The 20,702-nt window shown below is 34.9% G+C and overlaps 1 protein-coding gene across 1 annotated transcript; it reads right to left on the reverse strand.

Annotated features, from left to right (window-relative positions):
- Positions 1 to 7,210: 7,210 nt before the first annotated feature.
- On the reverse strand, positions 7,211 to 19,369 carry Smp_137740 (alpha(1,3)fucosyltransferase,putative; the record flags this gene model as incomplete). The annotated part of the gene is made up of 4 exons (XM_018794054.1): positions 7,211 to 7,414; positions 7,494 to 7,538; positions 14,626 to 14,862; positions 19,040 to 19,369. The coding sequence occupies 4 exons, from the start codon at positions 19,367 to 19,369 to the stop codon at positions 7,211 to 7,213; spliced, it is 816 nt and encodes a 271-aa protein (XP_018647110.1).
- Between the last annotated feature and the right edge of the window lie 1,333 nt (positions 19,370 to 20,702).

Here is a 20,702-nt window from a genome sequence, read left to right on the forward strand (position 1 = left end):
GTAAACCAATGCCTATGTCTGATTTGCAATTTTTTCCATAGAACTAACTATTGACTATAGGTAAAAAAAACTATATACAATAATAGAGAGAAAATAAGTGTACAAATAGAGATAAGAATAGCTTAACTTGGTTAAATAAGCTTTAAAATAACAATACATAAAACCATTTTATATTGTTTATTGGAATTTTCCCATTGATATTTAAGGCACCAATTGATTAGTCAAACAAATAATACAAAATGAGTTAAGACTTCATACCATTGTACAAGGTAGTGGCTGTCAGGACTCTGAGAATTCCCTCACGAAACTAGTCACTTATGAGCACATAGTAATTATCACTATAGGGTTGAGAAGATTAATAAGTTTTAGATTGAAATCGCGAAACGATCAATGTTAGACCAAATAAATACTCATATATCAATGATAAATAGAAAAACATACAAACATTATTTTAATCCGATTTTTGTGTATTCTTTTAACAGTGACTTGATAATGAATTGCACAAACATAGAAGATTGTTAATCATTCAACCACAACTATCAATATGCACTGTTTGTTTACTTTCTATGAGTATTATTGTTTTCGTAGGGAATATATAAATCAAACGATAAACAAACGGTTTTTATCACCTAGTATTGTTTGTTTGAATCTTCCCATTGATGCTTAGGACTGCAACTGGTCAGTCTCTAATTGGCATATGTGCATACTGTGTGTATTGCGTCGATATAGCCTAAATTCACAAGCATGGCGAGCAAAGATGGATAGTGGCTAGTAGTGGAATCCAGTTTGATGCGTGTTTCGTCCTATTTGGAACTCATCAGCCGGATGTACCTGCATCTCAGAGTTGATGTTCACTCCGCGACTAGAACTCAGTACCTTTCGCTTCAAACTCCATCGCGTTATCCACTCGGCTGACCAGTTGCAGTCCTAAAACGTCAATGGTAGGATTCAAACAAATAATACTAAGTAAATTTCAACTTCACTCCATTGCACAAACAAGTGGCTATCAGGACTCAGTAGCTGAGTGGATAACGCGATGATGTTTGAAGTGAAAGGTACTGAGTTTGAGTTCCAGAGTGAATATGAACTCTGAGATGCAGGTACATCCAGCTGACGAGTCCCAAATAGGACGAAACGCGTGTCAAACTGGATTCCACTGTTAGCCACTATCCATCTTTGCTTACCAAACGGTTTTTTTATTAAGAAAAAAGTAATAAACAAACAGCAACTACGTGAAGAAGTGAAAAAATGGGTTTCTCATTTAAGTGTAACAAGATTAAAGAACAATTTACTATGAATAAAGAAGACAGGAAAATGTGTGACAGTTTTTATTTTTGTTGATCAGGAGGAGTTTTGTAGAGATTTCAATATTTTCAGAGCTAAAATCATGAGTCAATTGAAGTTAGACCACCATGAAAAACCTGGAAGCACTGGACGGCCGTTTCGTCCTATTATGGGACTCCTCAGCTTGCGCATCCACAATCCCGAATTCGCGAGATTCAAACCCAGGAACTACCAGTTTTTATTTTCACTAAGGAATTGTCATAAATTTGAAGAGCATTGAATGATGATTTGTTTAGGTTGAAAACAAACAAACAAACAATTCAATAGGCCATGATTTATTATTTTTTTCTTAATGGTCAAGTATTATTTAGTATAAGAACAGAAAGTCTTATTGTTATGTTATTAGCTTATACGATTATTGCAAAGAAATACGATTGCCAATTTAGATACTCTGACTTATACACAACCAAACTTATGATGCATACACCAGTACAGATAGCGTAGAGTTCTGATTTGTCTTTTGTCCTCTTATCTCTACCTGTTAAGTCCAGAGCACCAACTTTAGCCTCCACGAAACGAATTATATATTTCAAACATACCGAGTTTATATACAAGTCAAACAGACCACACCACATCATAAATAGAAGATAACATTTGTACAAGATCAAGCAAAAACGTGGCTGTGATTGTGGGAGACTGTAATTAATAAACTGGGTATAACTTGAGAATGGTAAATTGTATAAATAATGGTCTGTAGGTGGCTCGACACTGTGTGCACTATGTTGAGATAAGATGGTGGTTGGAGGTGGTCAACAGGAAACCCTGCACCCGCGTTTCGTGCTACTTGGCACTCGTCAGCAGGTCAGTCCTAAAACATCAATGGGGATATTCAAACAAACAATACTAAGTGAATTGTAACAGTGTTTATACTAAGTAAATCAATATCGAATACTTTCAGCACAATTAACATTAAGTAATTAAGTTCATTTATAAAACACAGTGAATCGATATTTACTCCACTTTTAACCAAATATACGAACAAGAGTATTCCGAATGTTTGAAATGAATAAATTGATTTATGAGTCCCAATAAAGTACTCGGAACTAGCAGAACAGATAATGAAACGAAAACAGAGGCACTTCATTGTTTGACTCAACAAAATGAAATCTGAATACAGCTTAGGTCATTTTTATAAGATAAAACTAACCAATCATAGGATGAGTTATAGTATTAAAACAAAACAACTCATCAGTCCCAGAGTGAACATCAACTCTGGGGTGCAGGTGCATCCAGCTGATCAATCCCAAATAGGACAAAACGTGCGTCAAACTGGATTCCATTGCTAGCCACTATCCATCCTTGCTTATAATGCTTGTGAATTAAGGCAATATCGAGACAATCCACACAGGATGTACATATGCCAATTAGAGACTGATCAATTTCAGTCCTAAAAATGAATGTACAAAGTATCAACTTTTGTAACTCAGATAACAAGAAGAAATTAAATCATTGTGATCTGTTAAATTTTATGCCACTGGGTTACAACCAATGAAATTTATCATGAAGTTAATCTTAAATACAAATAAGGAAAGTTTAAGAATAGAGAAACTGACGGTAATCCTATGTATTAAATGGAAATGTGACTAGAAACAGTAAATGCAACATTAAACCAATTGGTAAATTAAGATATCTGCCTTAGCATAATGTTAATTACTGATTATGACAAAAGTCGCATTTACAACCTAAGTATTATTATCAGAAGGGGTTTTGTGGAGATTTAGTAGGACGAAACGGCCGTCCAGTGCTTCCAGGTTTTCCTTAGTGGTCTAGCTTCAATTGACTCACGCTTGCAACCTAAGTATTGATTATGAATGTTAACACATCACATTGAACCAGAATGAGATCAGTAATATACGAACATCTATTCAATTCCTTAATAAATATTTGAAACAAAATATAGTGTGTAACTTCTAACTATAACTCAGTATGTGTAAGATACCATATTGTCATTTCTCAAATGGAGCCAGTCGTTTATGTGTATGGATAAGTTGTACTGCTCTACTTTTCGAGATATGATATACAGGATTCTTCTCTGAAGTTGATTAAATGAGTTTTGAGTTTAATACTCATTCATATTTATCTTCAAATTTTCTCTACATCATTCAATCACAGATTATCAAATCATGCCTATGAAAAATTTGTTTAATAGTTGAATTCATGGGTCGATTAAAGCTAAACCACCATGGGAAACCTGGAAGCAATGAACGACCATTTCATCATAGTATGGGACTTTTCAACAGTGCGTATCCACGATCTCTCACACAACAGTCAAACCCAAGAACTTCCGTCTCGCCCGCGAACTCGTAAAATCTAGAACACTGAGCTGGTTGGCATCCACCGGTCGTTAATGTATAATTCCAAACAATCCACGAAATTGTGTCACCGTCCACTATTATCTTCCATTAGTAACTGCCTCACAAAAGACATAGTTGAACTCCATCAGTCACAACTTCTCACTAGAACTCCAGGAAACACCTCTTGAAGTCAGTCACTGCTGGTGAGCACATGATGATTATGATCAGATTGGGGTTTTTTATGCAAATTGTAGTAATTTAATAGTTGAATTCATTTCTTTAACAAAGAACTGCATGATGAAAATGAATTAGCGCATAATAAACTGATACTAGATTACGTAATGTAAGTAGTAATAATGGAAGATTGTATGTGAGTGTGTGAAAATAAAAAGCAATGGAATATGACGTGAATGGAAATAAGATACTTCTTCGTTACAATAAATAGAGGTAATTTTAAATAAAATTATGATGATATGCAGAATAATTAACGAAAGAAAGTCAGCCAGTCACAACGTACAACTTCGTACATACGTACATCAGTTCAAGTTACCATACCACATTAACACAGAGATGCAGTCGTCGATTGAAATCCCATAGTGGTAGAAGTAGTAAGAGTATAAACAGTAATCCGAAAGATTAGGGTTTGAAGATGTTTTTCAAGGAGTATAATCCAGTGAAATAACTTTGGAAAGAGAAAAAATATACGGACATGAAGAATTCAGAAGATTAGAATTTGGGAGAACACAAAGAGTGGACGCACCTTTGACATTGCAAACGATTTTAAGCTATGTCATTCAAGGTCTCTAACCATCGATTGCTATCATCTCACGGATCTCAACCAGGTAGTCTACACTTACCGACATGGTCCATATGTCTTTACGGAATAAATATTTAACACATTTTTTTCAGATGTATATATATGCATAAGTCAGTCAGTCAGCTAAAACATAGGACCAGGCACATATATGCATCCGTCCAAGTTGTCATACCTCGTTAGCACAACAAGAGGAACACCGGATTCATAGAAGTAGTTAATTTAATGATGGTAATATATAAAAGAAACGTTGTATATAAGGATATAGTACAGGAAGAAAGACAGATATGAAGCAATTTTAATCTTAAGGTTTAAAGGAAGGTAAAGAGTGTATACACCTACGCCATTGTGATCGATTCTGAGCCATGTCACACACAGTCTCCAACCATTAGTTACGATAGTTGCGCGGACCCCAACCAAGTAGTCTGCATCTACCAACATGGCTCAGACTAGAAGTTAGTGACTTCGTGCTCTGATGCCACGTTTTGGTTTGGCCGCCCCTAACTCTCTTCCAATCATCGACAATACTAGTCAGCATAGCACGTCGTGGTAATCGGTGTTCAGGCATACGTAACACGTGGCTCAACCATCTCAGTCGATAGAGATTCATGACCTCATCAACTGATTTACCATTATTCCCTAATACCCTGTGTCTAACCTCACTCACAATTACTTACCCGGTGATCCCAGCAGATGCGAGCAATATTTCTAAGGCATCTGTGGTAAAATACTAGAAACTTACGAATATCTTCTACTCTTAATGGCCATGTTTCACAGCCGTAAAGTAGACCAGAGCGAACTGATGCGAACAGCTTGATAATAAATTTGTTAAACAGAGATCTCTCTTTTGAACTTCATGTCTTAAATGTTTCAATAGTTATTATATATCAAGTGAACAAATGCAAAGATCCTATGATGATGAAAGAACTCAGTGAAATTTTTTAAAATGTAACTCCGTTAAACTTACGTTAGTGAAATTAAAGATCATTGTTTTCGAAAACTGTATCGAAAGCAATGAGTATCTTAAACATTCCTGGAAGCCACTAAGGCGAAATCCCAATGCTAAAACTATCAAATTTCATGCACTTAATTGTATTGATGCTATTAAATCTCAATTAATTGGGAGAGAAAACAACATATCTCTGAGACGTCACTCACCATATTAATTGTCGTCAGATGAAGGATTATGTTTGATTGTCACTAAAAAACAATCAAGCAAAGCTAAATTTAAATACTTGAAAACACTTAAACCAGTAGGCGTGAATAAGAAGTTTCATGAAAACCCGTAAAAATATGTATTTCATCATTCTTCAATCACACTTTCGTCAATCCAAATTCAAGCCTTATCATTAAGATTCTATAAAAACCGATAGACTTCATACTTAAATATATTTAGAAAATCTACTAGATCAAATTCGTGATTTCATTCTAACATCACAAGAGTTCCAACATCTCACAGTCATAGTACTTGATTGCTGTCATGCTAGATCACTACAGAATTTAGTCATAATGACCTAACAACCAAAAAGCATATAGATCAGCTAATTATCCTGACAAGAAATAAGGACCCGATCCTAAGTAAAACCGAGAATAAATCTAATGAGGTATTCCTTGATCTCCTAGATTACTTGAACAAGATGCTGTTAGTTCAAGAGGATGTTACCAATTTTCCAAACTTTAAGGAGAAGTACATAAAACAGCACAAATTGAAAGAAATTTCAGCTAACTAATGTTTTTAAAAATCTGAACAACAAAGGGATAATAACACCAGACTTATGGCATAACATACGTTCAGTGGGTTCAGTCATCACTCACTTATATGGATTACAGTAAGTATATAAACCTCGGTTACCGTTAAGACCTATTTTGGAAATGTCTAGTTCGCACTCCTCAGCAGTATGCATCCACGACCTCGCCTCACGAGATCCAAACCCAGGATCTACTATTCCCGCGCCAGAGCACTTAACCGATAGACCACTGAGCCGGTATCCGATGGTGTTTATGTCTAACTCCAACCAATCTACGAAATTGAGCAACCGTTCACCAATTGTCTTCAGTGAGTTCCTATCTCACAACAGACGTGAGGCGGGATCGTGAATGCACACTGCTGAGGAGTCCACAATAAGACGAAACGGCCGTCCAGTGCTTTCAGGTTTTCCCTGATGGTCTAGCTCCAATTGACTCACACATTCAACTATGGTAATATATTTATATTTAGGTAAAAGACTACTAATGAGTAGCTAAAATAGTTTCACTAATGTCTATGGGACTAAATTACCCACTCTAATTATAAATGGTAGGAAGTGGGATTTTGAGATTCGGGAATACACACTCAGCAAATGTCAAAGTTCACCTAAAAGAACAATGTTGCACAATTTTCAAACCATTATGTAACACAGATTACTTTCATTGACAATTTCAAGTTTTAAAATAGCTTTCAAATCAAGAGTTGATCACTGAAATCATAGTAATTCAACTTATTTTGTAAGCCTTTAACTTCAAAATCACTCAATTGGAAAAGTGTGGAACTATTTTCTGTTGAATACATAAAAAATTAGACCAAACAATGATCGATGATGTAAAGAGTTTATTTACAGTATCAAGTATGAATACAGGTTGATTCAGTTCACAAATATTATCAAGTGTAAAAATCGAACATGTAGCGAAATCAATATGGAGAGGAGGCAAAAAATTTAGGTATCTTACATTGTCAAAAGAAGTATAATACAACTGTGTTAGTGTTGTCAATATTTACAATTCATGGATTCCAACGCAATTTATGATCTTTACATCCATCATTCCACCATCGTGCCACTTTCGGAACCCAATATGGACCAAATGCTTGAGATGTATGTGCCAGTAGACACATCGCACATTGAGGTTGTGAATCCCAATCATGTATGATTCCATGACCATGCCATGCAAAATATTCATTATATGCAGTATCATTCTTATCCAAATACTTCAAATAGTCTGCCAGTTTAGCTGGTGATTCGAATTGATCAACGTGAATGAAAGAGTATGGAGGAGCGACTCTTTCATATTCTTCTATCGAGGCACCCATCACAATTGGAAGTATATCGTTTCTTGAAGTGAATAAAAATTGTGATATTCCGTCAAAAATTGGTCTAAACACCAATTTACAGTTTATTCAACAACAAACTGCATATTCAGTAGAAAATAGTATTCATAATATCAAGTTGTATAACACATTGGTAAAGAAATGTCACTAAACAGTCATGAAACACATAATATTTTCCCCTAAAAGATCTGGAGATCCCACAAGCTAGTCTGGTAGTCTGTTAAACGTCGAATCCTATTGCTCAAACTAGCCGAAAAATAAGGTATTACAACCATTGGAAAGCTTTCGCGTGTCAGCGACTTAAGGATCAAAATCGACTGTTAAAATATCAATTCCCACAGATCAGTGGAATTTATTATGCATGCAGTTATTAATGTCCTAGATAGAAAACATCGAAATAATTTTAAATGAATTAAAAATCTGGACACTACTCACGCATCATTGAATCAGAATGAAATACGGTACGGTGGGAATGATGAATTATGGATGGAGACCAATAATTAATGTATTAATGTAGTGGTCAAAGGCAGTGGTATATACAAAACAAAGTCTATGGAGAGTATTGAAGTCATTGCCAATTCGAACTCGTAAAGTCAAAGTCAGAAATTCCAAGAAATTCTTCAATTTCAATATCAGAACCTTCAATTTTGGTCAAACGACTTTCAACTGACTTTACGACATATATGTCAAATCAATTCCTACCAGGCTACACATCAAGTTATCTTATTACAACCATTGGTGATTTCAGTTATAGGACACGAATTCTTCAGGTGCTCATATCTTTATCAATCAAACCGTAGACCTAATGTTCAACTTGAAAAGCAGGCAGGAGGTGAAGCGAATTATCTTACACTTCATGTCTGTAACGTGGTTGAAATTTCGAAAAGAAATAGAAGTTTCACATTCGATAAACTCTGAGAATATATGGAGCAAACCCAAAGTATCACATTTTATCAGTGTTGTCACAAAAGAACAGAAAGAAGAGTCTACGTCCGATTCAAAGAACTTATTCCGAAAATTTCGAGGTCAAATGGATTAGAAGCATTCAACAGTGCCATCACAAAACATCTTGATACAGGACATCAAATCGAAACACTGAAGCCTGTCAATGTAATTAATAAACTATCAAACTCTAATCTTCTGAAATTTACCGAAGCTATAACGATCAAACGTCTAAAAGTGGATCTATGCATCCAGAACGAAACGGCAAAAAAATCTTTCTTTGCCTTGGTAACAGTACACCCCTTTTTGTTACGTCATTCATTATTTCAACTCTGAGTTCTAATCACTAGTTCAATGTTTTGGAACTTTCGCTCTCAAACTTTATTTATTTATCTGAAACAAAGATCATTTATGACCTTATTAACTCTATTAGAATCTACGGTACATCATGATACACATAATCATCTCTAATCACCTTCGTATTTATAAGTATGTCAATATCGGTAATAACTTGGATCTTAAAATATTAAATGGATTGTAAGCAGCTGATGAGTACCTAACGAAATAAAATGAATTCATATTATTCTGCATATTATTCTTCGTTCTTGCACTCTTTAGGATGATAAAAAGGAACAATGTGTATGAAATAAACATTTTGTAATAGCTGACCTATAGCTGACCTATGTAAAATGAGACAACTCTGTGTTTGTTTACTCTGATTCCAACTAGCTAGTTAACTACAGTTATAGTTGAAAGCATGAGTCAATTGAAGCTAGACCACCAAGGAAAACCTGGAAGCACTGGACGACTGTTTCGTCCTATTGTGGGACTCCTATTGTGCAAATCCCAACGATAAACACAACCAACTACAGTTATATTTATTTATTTTAAAATTTACCTATAATCTTAATATAGATAGAGACTAAAAATTGAGAGATTCCCTTTTATAATTATATTTGTTCTAGGAACAAATTAGAAATTTATATGTTGGTTTACTTTACTTGATCAATTTTTATGGGTTCGAATCTCGTGAGTGCGGAATCGTGGATGCGCACTACTGAGGAGTCACATAATAGGACGAAGCGGCCGTCCAGTGCTTCCAGGTTTTCCATGATGGTCTAGCTTCAATTGACTTATGATTTCAACTATGAAAACATCTTTAAACGTTAATAAATTATTCAGTGGATATAGATTTTACACGTGTATAAACTGACCTTGATTTGTTTGTATTCTTATTGTTCCTATGGTTACTCACCATGGTTTTCAAATGTGTTCAATTTAATTTTCTATATAATATGTCAGTATAATCAGTAAACAAATACACACATTAACTTACATCTCAACTATGTATCCTAGTTGAATGGAGCTCTTTATATTCTCATTTTAAATATTCATTCTTTCTTATTGAGTTTCTTATTATTATTTTGAATTAATCTAAATTTATTTGATATTTCTAGAATGAAGGTTTTATGGAGATTGTAGTAATTTCTAACAGTTGAATTGATGATTCCATCAAATATAGACCACCATCGAAAGCCTGGAAACAATGGACGGTCGTTTCGTCCTAGTATGGAACTTGTGAGCAGTAGGCATCCACGATCCTGCATACAACACTCGAACCTAAAACCTAAGGTCCCACACACGAACGCTTAACCTCTAGACCGCTGAACAACTATCTAACGGTGTTCATGTCCAAGTTCTTTGATATTATTAAATAGGATAGTAGTAATGCTCGCTTAATATTTAAACTGTTCATATTTTTAACAATCGGTTTCTAGGTCAATATTAAGTAACTATTATTCAAAAATTGACTAGTGCATTTTCACGTCGCAAGTGTTTGAATGCACTGGGTGGATTTGGTAACCTTTTATCATTTTGAATTCACTTCTCAAATATTCACTGTTTGAATGGATAAATCATGATTTTTTTTACGAAGCTAAACGGGTCTAAATCTTTCAATAAACAAATTAGACCGTTGATGCTATTCCAAGCTGAATTTCATAATACTTACTGAGATATATCTTGAAAGTTCGTTTGCGTATTGTAGTCTAGGACTTTTAGCTCCACAATTACTCACAAACCATGCTACCTGTTTCGATTTACCAGCAGCATAATTTCGAGAAGGCAGAGGATATCTTGTTTTTGGTTCATGATACTTTGAATGTGGTTCATAATAACCGTATGGCGAATAAATCGTTGAATCCAAACGAAAAGATATGGTAAAATTAACCTAAATATCAGTAAACAATATTTGATGAATGTGTCTAATGACATACGTATAAAATAGTAATAATAATAATGTATTCTGAAACTTAGTGCAGATTACACACCGATGTAAAGGAATGATCTGGCTGATACAAACCCCTAAATTTAAAACTAACACTTTCTAGAAAAAAAAAGAATTACAAATCATTTCAAAGTGAGGATTTTCTACAACTCTAACAAAAATGTGTTTTAGTGAATGTTATGGAAAGTTGAGAAATCTCTGCTTATCATGCTTGTGAATTAAGGCTATATCGAGGCAATATGCACAGTATGCACACATGCCAATTAGAGACTGACCAGTTGCAGTCCTAACACATCGATGAGAAGATTCAAACAATCAACACTAAATATATATATTGTTCTGACCGAATGATTAGTGTTATGGCCTAAAATCAAAACACGCGAGGTCACGGATTCAAATCATAATCCATTCGATTTGATCTAGTAAACAGAGTAGTAGCATTCATGCTGAAAAATTGGTGTAAAAAGACAAAAGTACAAATTCGTACTTGTTTGTAGTTGTCTAAAATTGTAATTAGTCTGAATTTAATTGTTATTCACCTGGTGTTTAAAAAGACAATATTCTTCTACATTTATTGTTTCTTGTCATACAAATTCCTTCAGAAGCTTATCATTCGGATAAAGTATCTATCAACAGATACATCAAATTCAAATCAGTTTATCAACCAGTAAGGAGGAGGATGAACAACTATAAGTTTAATGATCAGATCAGACGTGAAAACAACGATTACAAATCTATGGACAACAGTCAATCGAATTCAACAAAACAAATAGCTAGTCAATGATGAAGAAATATTAAGTAGTCACTTTCTTTAAGGTATGTTCTGATGATATAGTCAGGAAAAACAATGAAATATCTTCAGCATTAAACCATCCATCTTGGACAATGAAATCAGTTCAAACGTCTTCGGAGCCTTCGCAAAAGACAATACTCATGTTAACATGTTGATATTTTTGGCTTAAAGATATTTTATTCGGTGATTAAACTAAATTAGATGATTCAAAGTTACGAGTTAATTCATTTGAATTTGCTTAATGGTGCTAAATGATTCTACTGAAAAACTTATTTTTATGATTAATGGATGAGTTGATATGAGTGAACACTATCATATTGTAATATCACTAAGAGGATTATGAATAGTAACTTTTGAGAACTATTTATAGATCAATATGATACGCATATTTCCTATTGTGTAATTGTTAAGTAACTAAACTATTCATATTCATGTTCCTTCTATTATGAGCTTTATCTTGACCTATATACTATTACTGTACGATTTACCATCCCTGAGTTATACCCGGTCTATTAATTACTGTTCCCCCTATTCACAGCCACATTTGACCAAATCTTGTACAAACGTTATTTTCAATTTTATGGTACGATGTGGTCTGTTTGTTTGGTATATAAACCCAGTATATTTGAGAATAATGATGCATATTGCAGAAGCTGTTATTGGTGTTCTGAACTTAACTGGCTGGGTTAGGCAGATAGCAGGACCGACAAGTGCTCTAAACTGCTCGTACAGGTTTTCTGTGTCACTAGTCCGATCGATAAATCACTGCTCTCTAATTGGAGGTACTAACACGTCATATATATATAAACAGGGCACTCATGTCACAAGATATAACACATATCTTGTTCATACTGATAACCTTCATAAAAATAGATAGTAGACTTGAATTTCCTGAACAGATCTGTCGTCAATTTCCTATATCTGTATCAGTAAAATTGAAGATTACTGCAACGTTCACCATAAATCAGTGGAATAATATAAACCACCATAAAATACACACAGGTCAATAGATAATTTTTAAGGTACGCATTGTAGCTTTAAATAATTCCCCAAAATTAATAGCTCTTTAAGTGTTCGACATTCGATGCTGACCACATTAGTTTTAGTGGACTTGTTTAGCTGAAGGCGTTCGGTCATGCATCCGCACCAGATCACGTTACAGCACAGCGTGGGAAACATCTCCTACGATTATTAGCCAGATTAGATCAAGCGCTTCTCGATATATTGATAGCGCATCAAATATATCTGCCAACCCCTTCGCTTCTGACTTCAGATTTTAACTGAGTGAGGCACGATTCAATTATAGAAAGTGTTACTGGTTAATAGTTGTCAAACTACAATACTGGTGGTATCTTCAGCACATATATCTTAACGTGTATACAAGAAGATAATTTGATAGTAAATCAAAAAGTTTTCAATAGAGCTTTTCTCATTTCTGTCAACAAATTAAATCAATACAAACTGTTGGTGACTATTCTATTTAACAATACTATGTGAAAAGATGATGTTAATAAAACCAACAGAAATGTCAAACTTTTTTCCTTTAAAAGTTTAATTTGTAGTAATGAAGTATTATTAAACTATCTTAGAAATCACTATCTATAAACTGAATTACCATATAATTATTACTTTCTAGTTATTATATTTTGAATAATTTTTTTTCTGGTTAGCCATTTTTAGAGAGTTGGTTTTCTACGGGATGGGGTCGCTAACCCCATGCCCAACCCTCCTCCTTTATTCGGGCTTAGGACCGGCAGTAGCCCCTGAAGGAGCTAAAATGGACAGCTAGGATGCAGCTGGACGACTTAGACTTCGCAGATAATCTGGCTCTTCTATCACACATAGAGTTCATCGATTTGTTACTTATTAAAAATGTCTCTTATTTAGTCTGTCTCTCTTCAAATTCTCATTATTTATACGTAAATCTTGATAAATATGAAGATTATTAACTCTGAACAACAATTAAACATACTAGGTTTTCGGTTAATGATAGACAATAGATTAGTTCAGCGCAACTTATGTGTAGGCCAGAAAGAGTAGAATAGACTTGATCAGGCCAGTTTTACGAGTTGTATACATACCTCATCTCTTTGATTTCCACTATCTCTTTAGATATTAAATTATCATTAAACAAATAACATTGATATTCTTAAAACGTAGATTTCACTGTTAGATATTACTATCATAACTAAGTAACATTTGATCTATCAGACCATAAGTTAAAATTTTCTTGAATATAATTATTAACCTTTGATTCAGTCGCAACAACAAATGCAGGAGAAGATGACCAGTGTAACAGTAGCTTCAGCAGCAGTATGTCTCAATATAAACAAAGGGAAAAGCAAGATTCTCCGATACAATATAACATACACCAATAGAATTACACTTGACGGAGAGGCTTTGGACGATGTGGAAACCTTTACATATCTGGGAAGCACCATCGATGAACACGGCGGATCTGATGCAGATGTGAGGGTGAGGATCGGCAAAGCAAGAACAGCATATTTACAAATGAAGAACATCTGGAACTCAAAACGATTGTCAACTAACACGAACATCAGAATTTTCGATACAAATGTCAAGACAGTTCTACTGTATGGGGCGGATACATGGAGAACCACGAAAGCCATCATTAAGAACATACAGGTGTTTATCAACAGTTGTCTACGCAAGATACTTCGGATCCGCTGGCCAGACACTATCAGCAACAAGTTACTGTGGGAGAGAACAAACCAGATTCCATCCAGTGGAAGAAGAAATCAGGAAGAAGTGGTGGAAGTGGATAGGACACACATTGAGGAAAGCAACCAACTGCGTCACAAGACAAGTCCTCACATGGAATCCTGAAGGTCAAAAGAGAAGAGGAAGACCAAAGAACACATTACGCCGAGAAATGGAGACAGACATGAGAAGAGTGAACGAAAACTGGATACAACTAGAAAAGAAGGTCCAGGATAGAGTGGGTTGGAGAACGCTGATCGGTGGCCTATGATCCATTGGGAGGAACAGGCGAAAGTGAAGTTAAAAAAGCAAGTTATTATATTTTATACATTGTACAATAAGTCTTACTTCGTTATCCAGTGTGTTTGCCAATGATATATGCTCAGGAGATTCATGTATTAAAGTAAACCATAATTGTCCAAGTGGCCGAATTCCATCTGGTTTTACATTCTTCGTCAAAATAAGTGCATCAGCCTCATGCCACCTTTCCATTTCAGTGATAACTGTACACTTTGAGGCATAACATTTAGAAAAATCCATTGGTGTATAAATTTTTTGAGATCCATAGTTGAGAAATGTTTTCACCTAATATGCAAGAAAAAATAGTAGTGTATGATTTATGTCTAATATTGTCAATCTATTGTTATGAAAGTTATCAGTATGAACAAGATATGTGTTTTATCTTGTGACATGAGTGCCCTGTTTATATATATGACGTGATAAGACCGCCAATTAGAGAGCAGTGATTTATCGATCAGACCAGTAACACACGAAACCTGTACGAGCAGTCTAGAGCGCTTGTTAGTCCTGCTATCTGCCTAGCCCAGCCATGTCGGCGACTCTAGGTGACATGGCTCAGAATCGATCGCAATGGCGTAGGTGTATACACTTTTTATCTTCCCTTAAACCTTGAGATTAAAATTGCTTCATATCTGTCTTTCTTCCTGTGCTATATCCCTGTATACAACCTTTCTTTTATATATTAACACCACGAAATTAACTACTTCTATGAATCCGATGTTTATCTTGTTGTCCTAACGAGGTATGGCAACTTGGACCGACTCATATATGTGCCTGGTCCTACGTTGTAGCTGACTGACTGAATATTGTCAAAACTATTAAGTATTTCAAATAATAGTGCATGAACATTCTACTACTAATGTGTACATAATATACTTTCATCAATCAAATATATTACTGAAGTATATCTATCTCAGTCGCAGTTCAGTAATAATTAAGTCACTAAGATTGTAATAAAGATACTTAAATTCAAAAACTATTCAGACGAATTCAATTTAAATTTTGCTGCTTAAATATTTCTTTACATATTACAGATGTTGGTTGAATTTTATATCTTACTAAAACATTCCCATTACAATATAAATATGGTTGTTTTTTCTACTATGTTACTACTAATATCCTCCAACGAAAGTTACTTTGGAGTATATATTACATTTTGATTATGAATACAGTGCTCTTGAGTACTGTTGGAAGCCTGAGGAAGGTTACTACTTCCCGGTTGCCTACACCGTGGAAGGGCTCTTCTAGAGGTACCTGAAAAGGAAATCGGATTGGAGGTGGTCTTAGAGACATAAGAGTGTGACTGCAGTGTCCAGGGGACAACTGCTTGGAACTAGTCCCACACGAACTTCTCGTGGATCATTTTCGTGTTAGCTCCGTACTTGTTGAGACCTAATCTCTGGACACTGAATTCCGTGGGATAAAGCGAGGTGCGGATTTTCGGGGTCGACCTTTTCTAACCCCCACCCTTCCTTGTGGGAAGGCAGCATCACCGTTATGCTGGTTGTCTGAAGTAAACGCCTTACTACCGTCACACCTCTGTACAGTCAGCAGCACGAGTTCGCCTTCGACCTAAGGATGGTAGGACCTTGAGGAATGATTGTTCCAGCCAGTATAGCTCGACTGGTTCACCACGCTAGGCAAGTCTGACCACCATGTCAAGGTAGCAGCAACGTTGTAGCTGACTGACATATTGCATTTTAGAATAATTACGTATGTTGCTCTAAAGTCTGAAAAGATATATTGACTTGTGAAGTTAAACAGTTGGAATAGAAATAGTAACTTATTGATAATTTTGAATGGAGTGTTACAATCTAGAGGTGAAATCGCTGTCAATCGATTTGAATCATTACTATAATCTGCATCCCATATGACATAATCAGAAATTTGATCAGAAATTGAATCATTTGAAACATTTGAAACATTTGTCCCATAATGATTTTCGACTCCACTCTTAGAATGAGCGGAACCTGATAAAAGAACATTTGCACATTGCGTAGAGTTTACCCTATATAAAGAATTTGTTGATCTCTTCTAACACAAAACTGCTTTTTATTGCAGCAGGAAGTGTATGAGTTATCTCGTTAAATATATCTATAGTTCTTGAGTGCGATTCTATATTTGATTGTTTGATCATATGTTCCTTCAATGTATTGATGAGTGTTAAACGGGATTTAATGAACACATCTTCATCAAATATTGAAGCATTGGTTTTATTTCTACGACTAAAATTGACGTGTTCTTACATTTGTAAGTGCATCATTTATTATAAAAAACCGGAAGTTGACTGAATTATAACTGGAATTAGATAGTTCAGTTGTTATGGTTGTCTGTTATCCGAAATCCCCATCACCACTTGTCACATCCATATCAGTTATTACTTATACTTGAAAGAAGGAACCACTGAAATTTCCACGATGCAAAATTAGGAACATAGAAGTCTGGTACTGTTGTAAACAGAACACCGGTTAGGGAAAATCGAATGTATTAAGCGAAAATTACAGACTACCTCACTAAATTCTGATAACCTACAATGAACAGTTAATTTGCAAAATAACAATCCATTGTCTCAATCTGAACTGTTATACTATAAATATCAGTCCGTCTTCTCTGATTTCATTGTTCATGCATTTTTCTACCAATTGCGCTTCATTTCAGTTCTTTCTTTATCGGTCTTCTGCCAAAATACATTCTATGTCTGACAATCACCATATACTACTTACATGGATATAAGTAGACCACACTACAGTACAAGTAAAGATCTACTAAGCCTAAAACACGACGATGACTCTAATAGAGAATGAACTCATTTATACATTGATTTATACAAATACTTGATCATTGATTAGTAAAATAGGGTCATATATATATGACTCTATTTTACACAATAAGAATAAAACATTCACTCCACTGAATAATCTTTAAATAGAATTGAAAATGGAACAAAAAATCACAATGAATAAACGAATATAATTTTGCCTTTTTCATTCTGTCATATGCTCTCAAATGCCACGGTACGGCCGAGAGTGGGGAGAGTCCGCTCTCCCCCCTCCAAGTGCTCTCACATGGCCACGCGTATTTAGCCTCTGACAGGGAAGTCCTACTCACTGCCTTCTCGCACCACGGGTGTTGTTTACGAAATTGAAAGGACGAAAAGCGAATGTCCGGCGCTTTAACCGGGTTGGTGTACACGGAAAATCCAGCTAGGGGAGTCGGAAAACCCTCATTCCAAACCAATGGTGCACATGGGCTCCAGTATCCTGAGAGAACAAATGGCGTATGAACCAATTGTTGGTCACCGGCTACCAGGGGACTGCATCTCCTTACGATGCTCCACTGCCTTGTAGATCAGACATTTAGGTCAAAGGCTCCGGGTGTGGCCGCCTAAGAAAACCACCTGCTTCAGTTTGGGCACCTGGGGAATATCACAGCCCTCACACAAATCAAATGAGATTTGTACGACGCATGTGTATTCGGTGCCCCTTTGTACCAATATTTATGTGTTCAAATAAATAAATGAAATATGTCTTTTAATAAATAAATAAATAAATAAAAATCCTGTAATATCAATTAGTCACTATATTTTCATTTTTACTTGTCATTATCTTTGTTAAGATCGTTGATGTTGTACTCAATGGTATCTTTCAGTGAGGTGACAGATTCAAAGAAATCCTCTGAACTTTGTCCAGATAATTTACATTCGTCTCAGTAAAATATATTCAAGACTTAGTGGAAATAAAAGTAAAAAAAGCGAATTCCACGATTCTGTTATTACATATACTCCGTCATGTAAGAAATTTTAATGTGTCATAATACAATTGAAGACATTGTGGAAAAAAAAACAACATCTTCACCTGCACAAAGATCAATTAGCGGTCAAACTTCATGACATATCCTCGCTTATAACAATGCATGCGATCAACAGTGAACACACATTTGACTGGAAAAACATTGAGATCTTGGCGAGAGGGGATTCTAAAAGCGCCAGAGAATTTCTAGAAGCTTGGCACGCAGTACAATCAGCAATCAAAAAACACATTGAAATCTATCCAAATTATCGACTAATAAGAATAATCACGGACAAATATAGGGTCAAGAATCAAATCAATGGGAGATACAATCAAAATAAAGAAGTAGGCAATGACATGTTAAAGGTTAACAACAATCAATCACGATCAAAATCAACAGGAAAAGCTGTGAGTCATATGTGGAGAAATCCGAACACTCCACTTCTACCTGAAGTTTGTGCTAATGATGTCGATTAGAAGTACAATGAAAGCTCCACAATCAAACCATCCAGCTCACAGAACGAAACTTCGCCTTAATCATCCACCTGAGCTACAAATCTTCTCCACCATCTCAAATACAACAGCATATTCAAAAAAAAGATTGAATAAAAAGAAACAGTACCGCTCTATTTATAGTCAAAACAAATATTTTTTTATTTGAATAGTCAACTTACTGAAGTATTTTTACTTAGGGAATCAAATAATCTCTTCAATCTATTTTCTTCTACATCAAATCTCAGAGAGTATTTTTGAACTGAAGTTTCATAAATAGTAGAATAACTTTTGTGCAGTATCATAGCCAGTTCTAACTCTGAAGAGTTTGAATCGAATATATCTTTATGAATCAGTCCCATATTATCTGATAAATATGTATAACTTTCATTGTGTATACCAACATAGAGTAAACTTGGTGAGATATTGATCAACCATACAATGAAAAGGGCAATGAGCACAAAGCCAATGGCTTTAATTCTAAGAGTCCATTTACCACGTTGCACAATCATATTGTAAATGCCAACTATATTAAACCCTTATAAGATAGTTCAGTGTAGATATAAAAGATGATAGATAAAAGGATGAGTAGAGTATGTTAGGTATTAAATGTAACAAGTTAAATTTATTTCATTTCAAGCTTCGCCACAATTTATTCCTAATTTACTACATGGTTATTGAAACATAGTCCTAACATTATTCACTCTACATCGCTGCCATTGCAGTATGTATTGATTACTTATTGTTTATTACCAGATATCAATATTGAATGTTACGGTGCATTACCGATCAGTATATTTAACAAGGATAATATATATCGTACATTTAACTAAAATTATACATGCCTGTAAATGTTTATTAGCTTAATATATAAGCACATGAATTGGTAATTAGAGTCTGACTTTATAGCGAATCGATAACAACTGCGAATCACATTATTACTTCTAACTTAATGATAACTACACTCAAGTGCGGACCATAATGTTAAACATCTGAGACTCGCTCCTTCTATAAAGATATTCAATGTTACCTAATATCAATAACCATAACATACACAAGGTTAACTGAGAGCACGGATTGTTACTTGAATATTGAATTGTAGTTGATATTGTTATGTCTTTTACAAAGCACTGAAATCGGTACGGTGGAACGTAAAGACTTCTTCTGACTACTGTATATTTTGTAATTAAACGACCGATAATAGTTGTTCTTCACTCTGTTCCATCACATTTTACCACATAAAACCAGTGCACTTATAATAATAATTGACTACATATACAGTCCAGCATAGCTGCACTATAATTTATGGACGAACTAGGCAGGTAAAAAACAACAGGCCATGGATTTTGGTGGGAAATTCATTCATATATTAAGGAGCGTTTTGGCATTTCAGTGATGTAAGTTCGTGATAAAAACCATAAATCTAATTCCTAAACCTAACCATCAACTGTAAATCATAACCATTATTCTTCACACTGGTTTATAATCATCCTTTGGGCTTGCTAAGTAGGTAGACATTCTCAGGGTCACCATGGTGTCGGTCAAAGGTCATTCATAAATTATGATTTCACCCATTTACGTAATGACATGTTCGAATTTCAAACGCGAAATCAATAACAAGATAGGCGGCAAGCTGTTAATAGCTTTATTCAATTATGTATATATATATATATGTAATTTTGTTCCAGTCTTTATGAAGTTAGTTAATCATGAAAGCACCCTCATTATGTCTATTAATCGAATAACCTATTCTGGTGCGTTTATAGAAAGTCTACAACCTTTCGCTGTACACTTTACAAAAAAATACAATCAGAGATATCATTGTGGTTGGCTATATGAATTGAA

Source organism: Schistosoma mansoni (assembly GCF_000237925.1).
Source record: "Schistosoma mansoni, WGS project CABG00000000 data, supercontig 0194, strain Puerto Rico, whole genome shotgun sequence".
Taxonomy (NCBI): domain Eukaryota; kingdom Metazoa; phylum Platyhelminthes; class Trematoda; order Strigeidida; family Schistosomatidae; genus Schistosoma; species Schistosoma mansoni.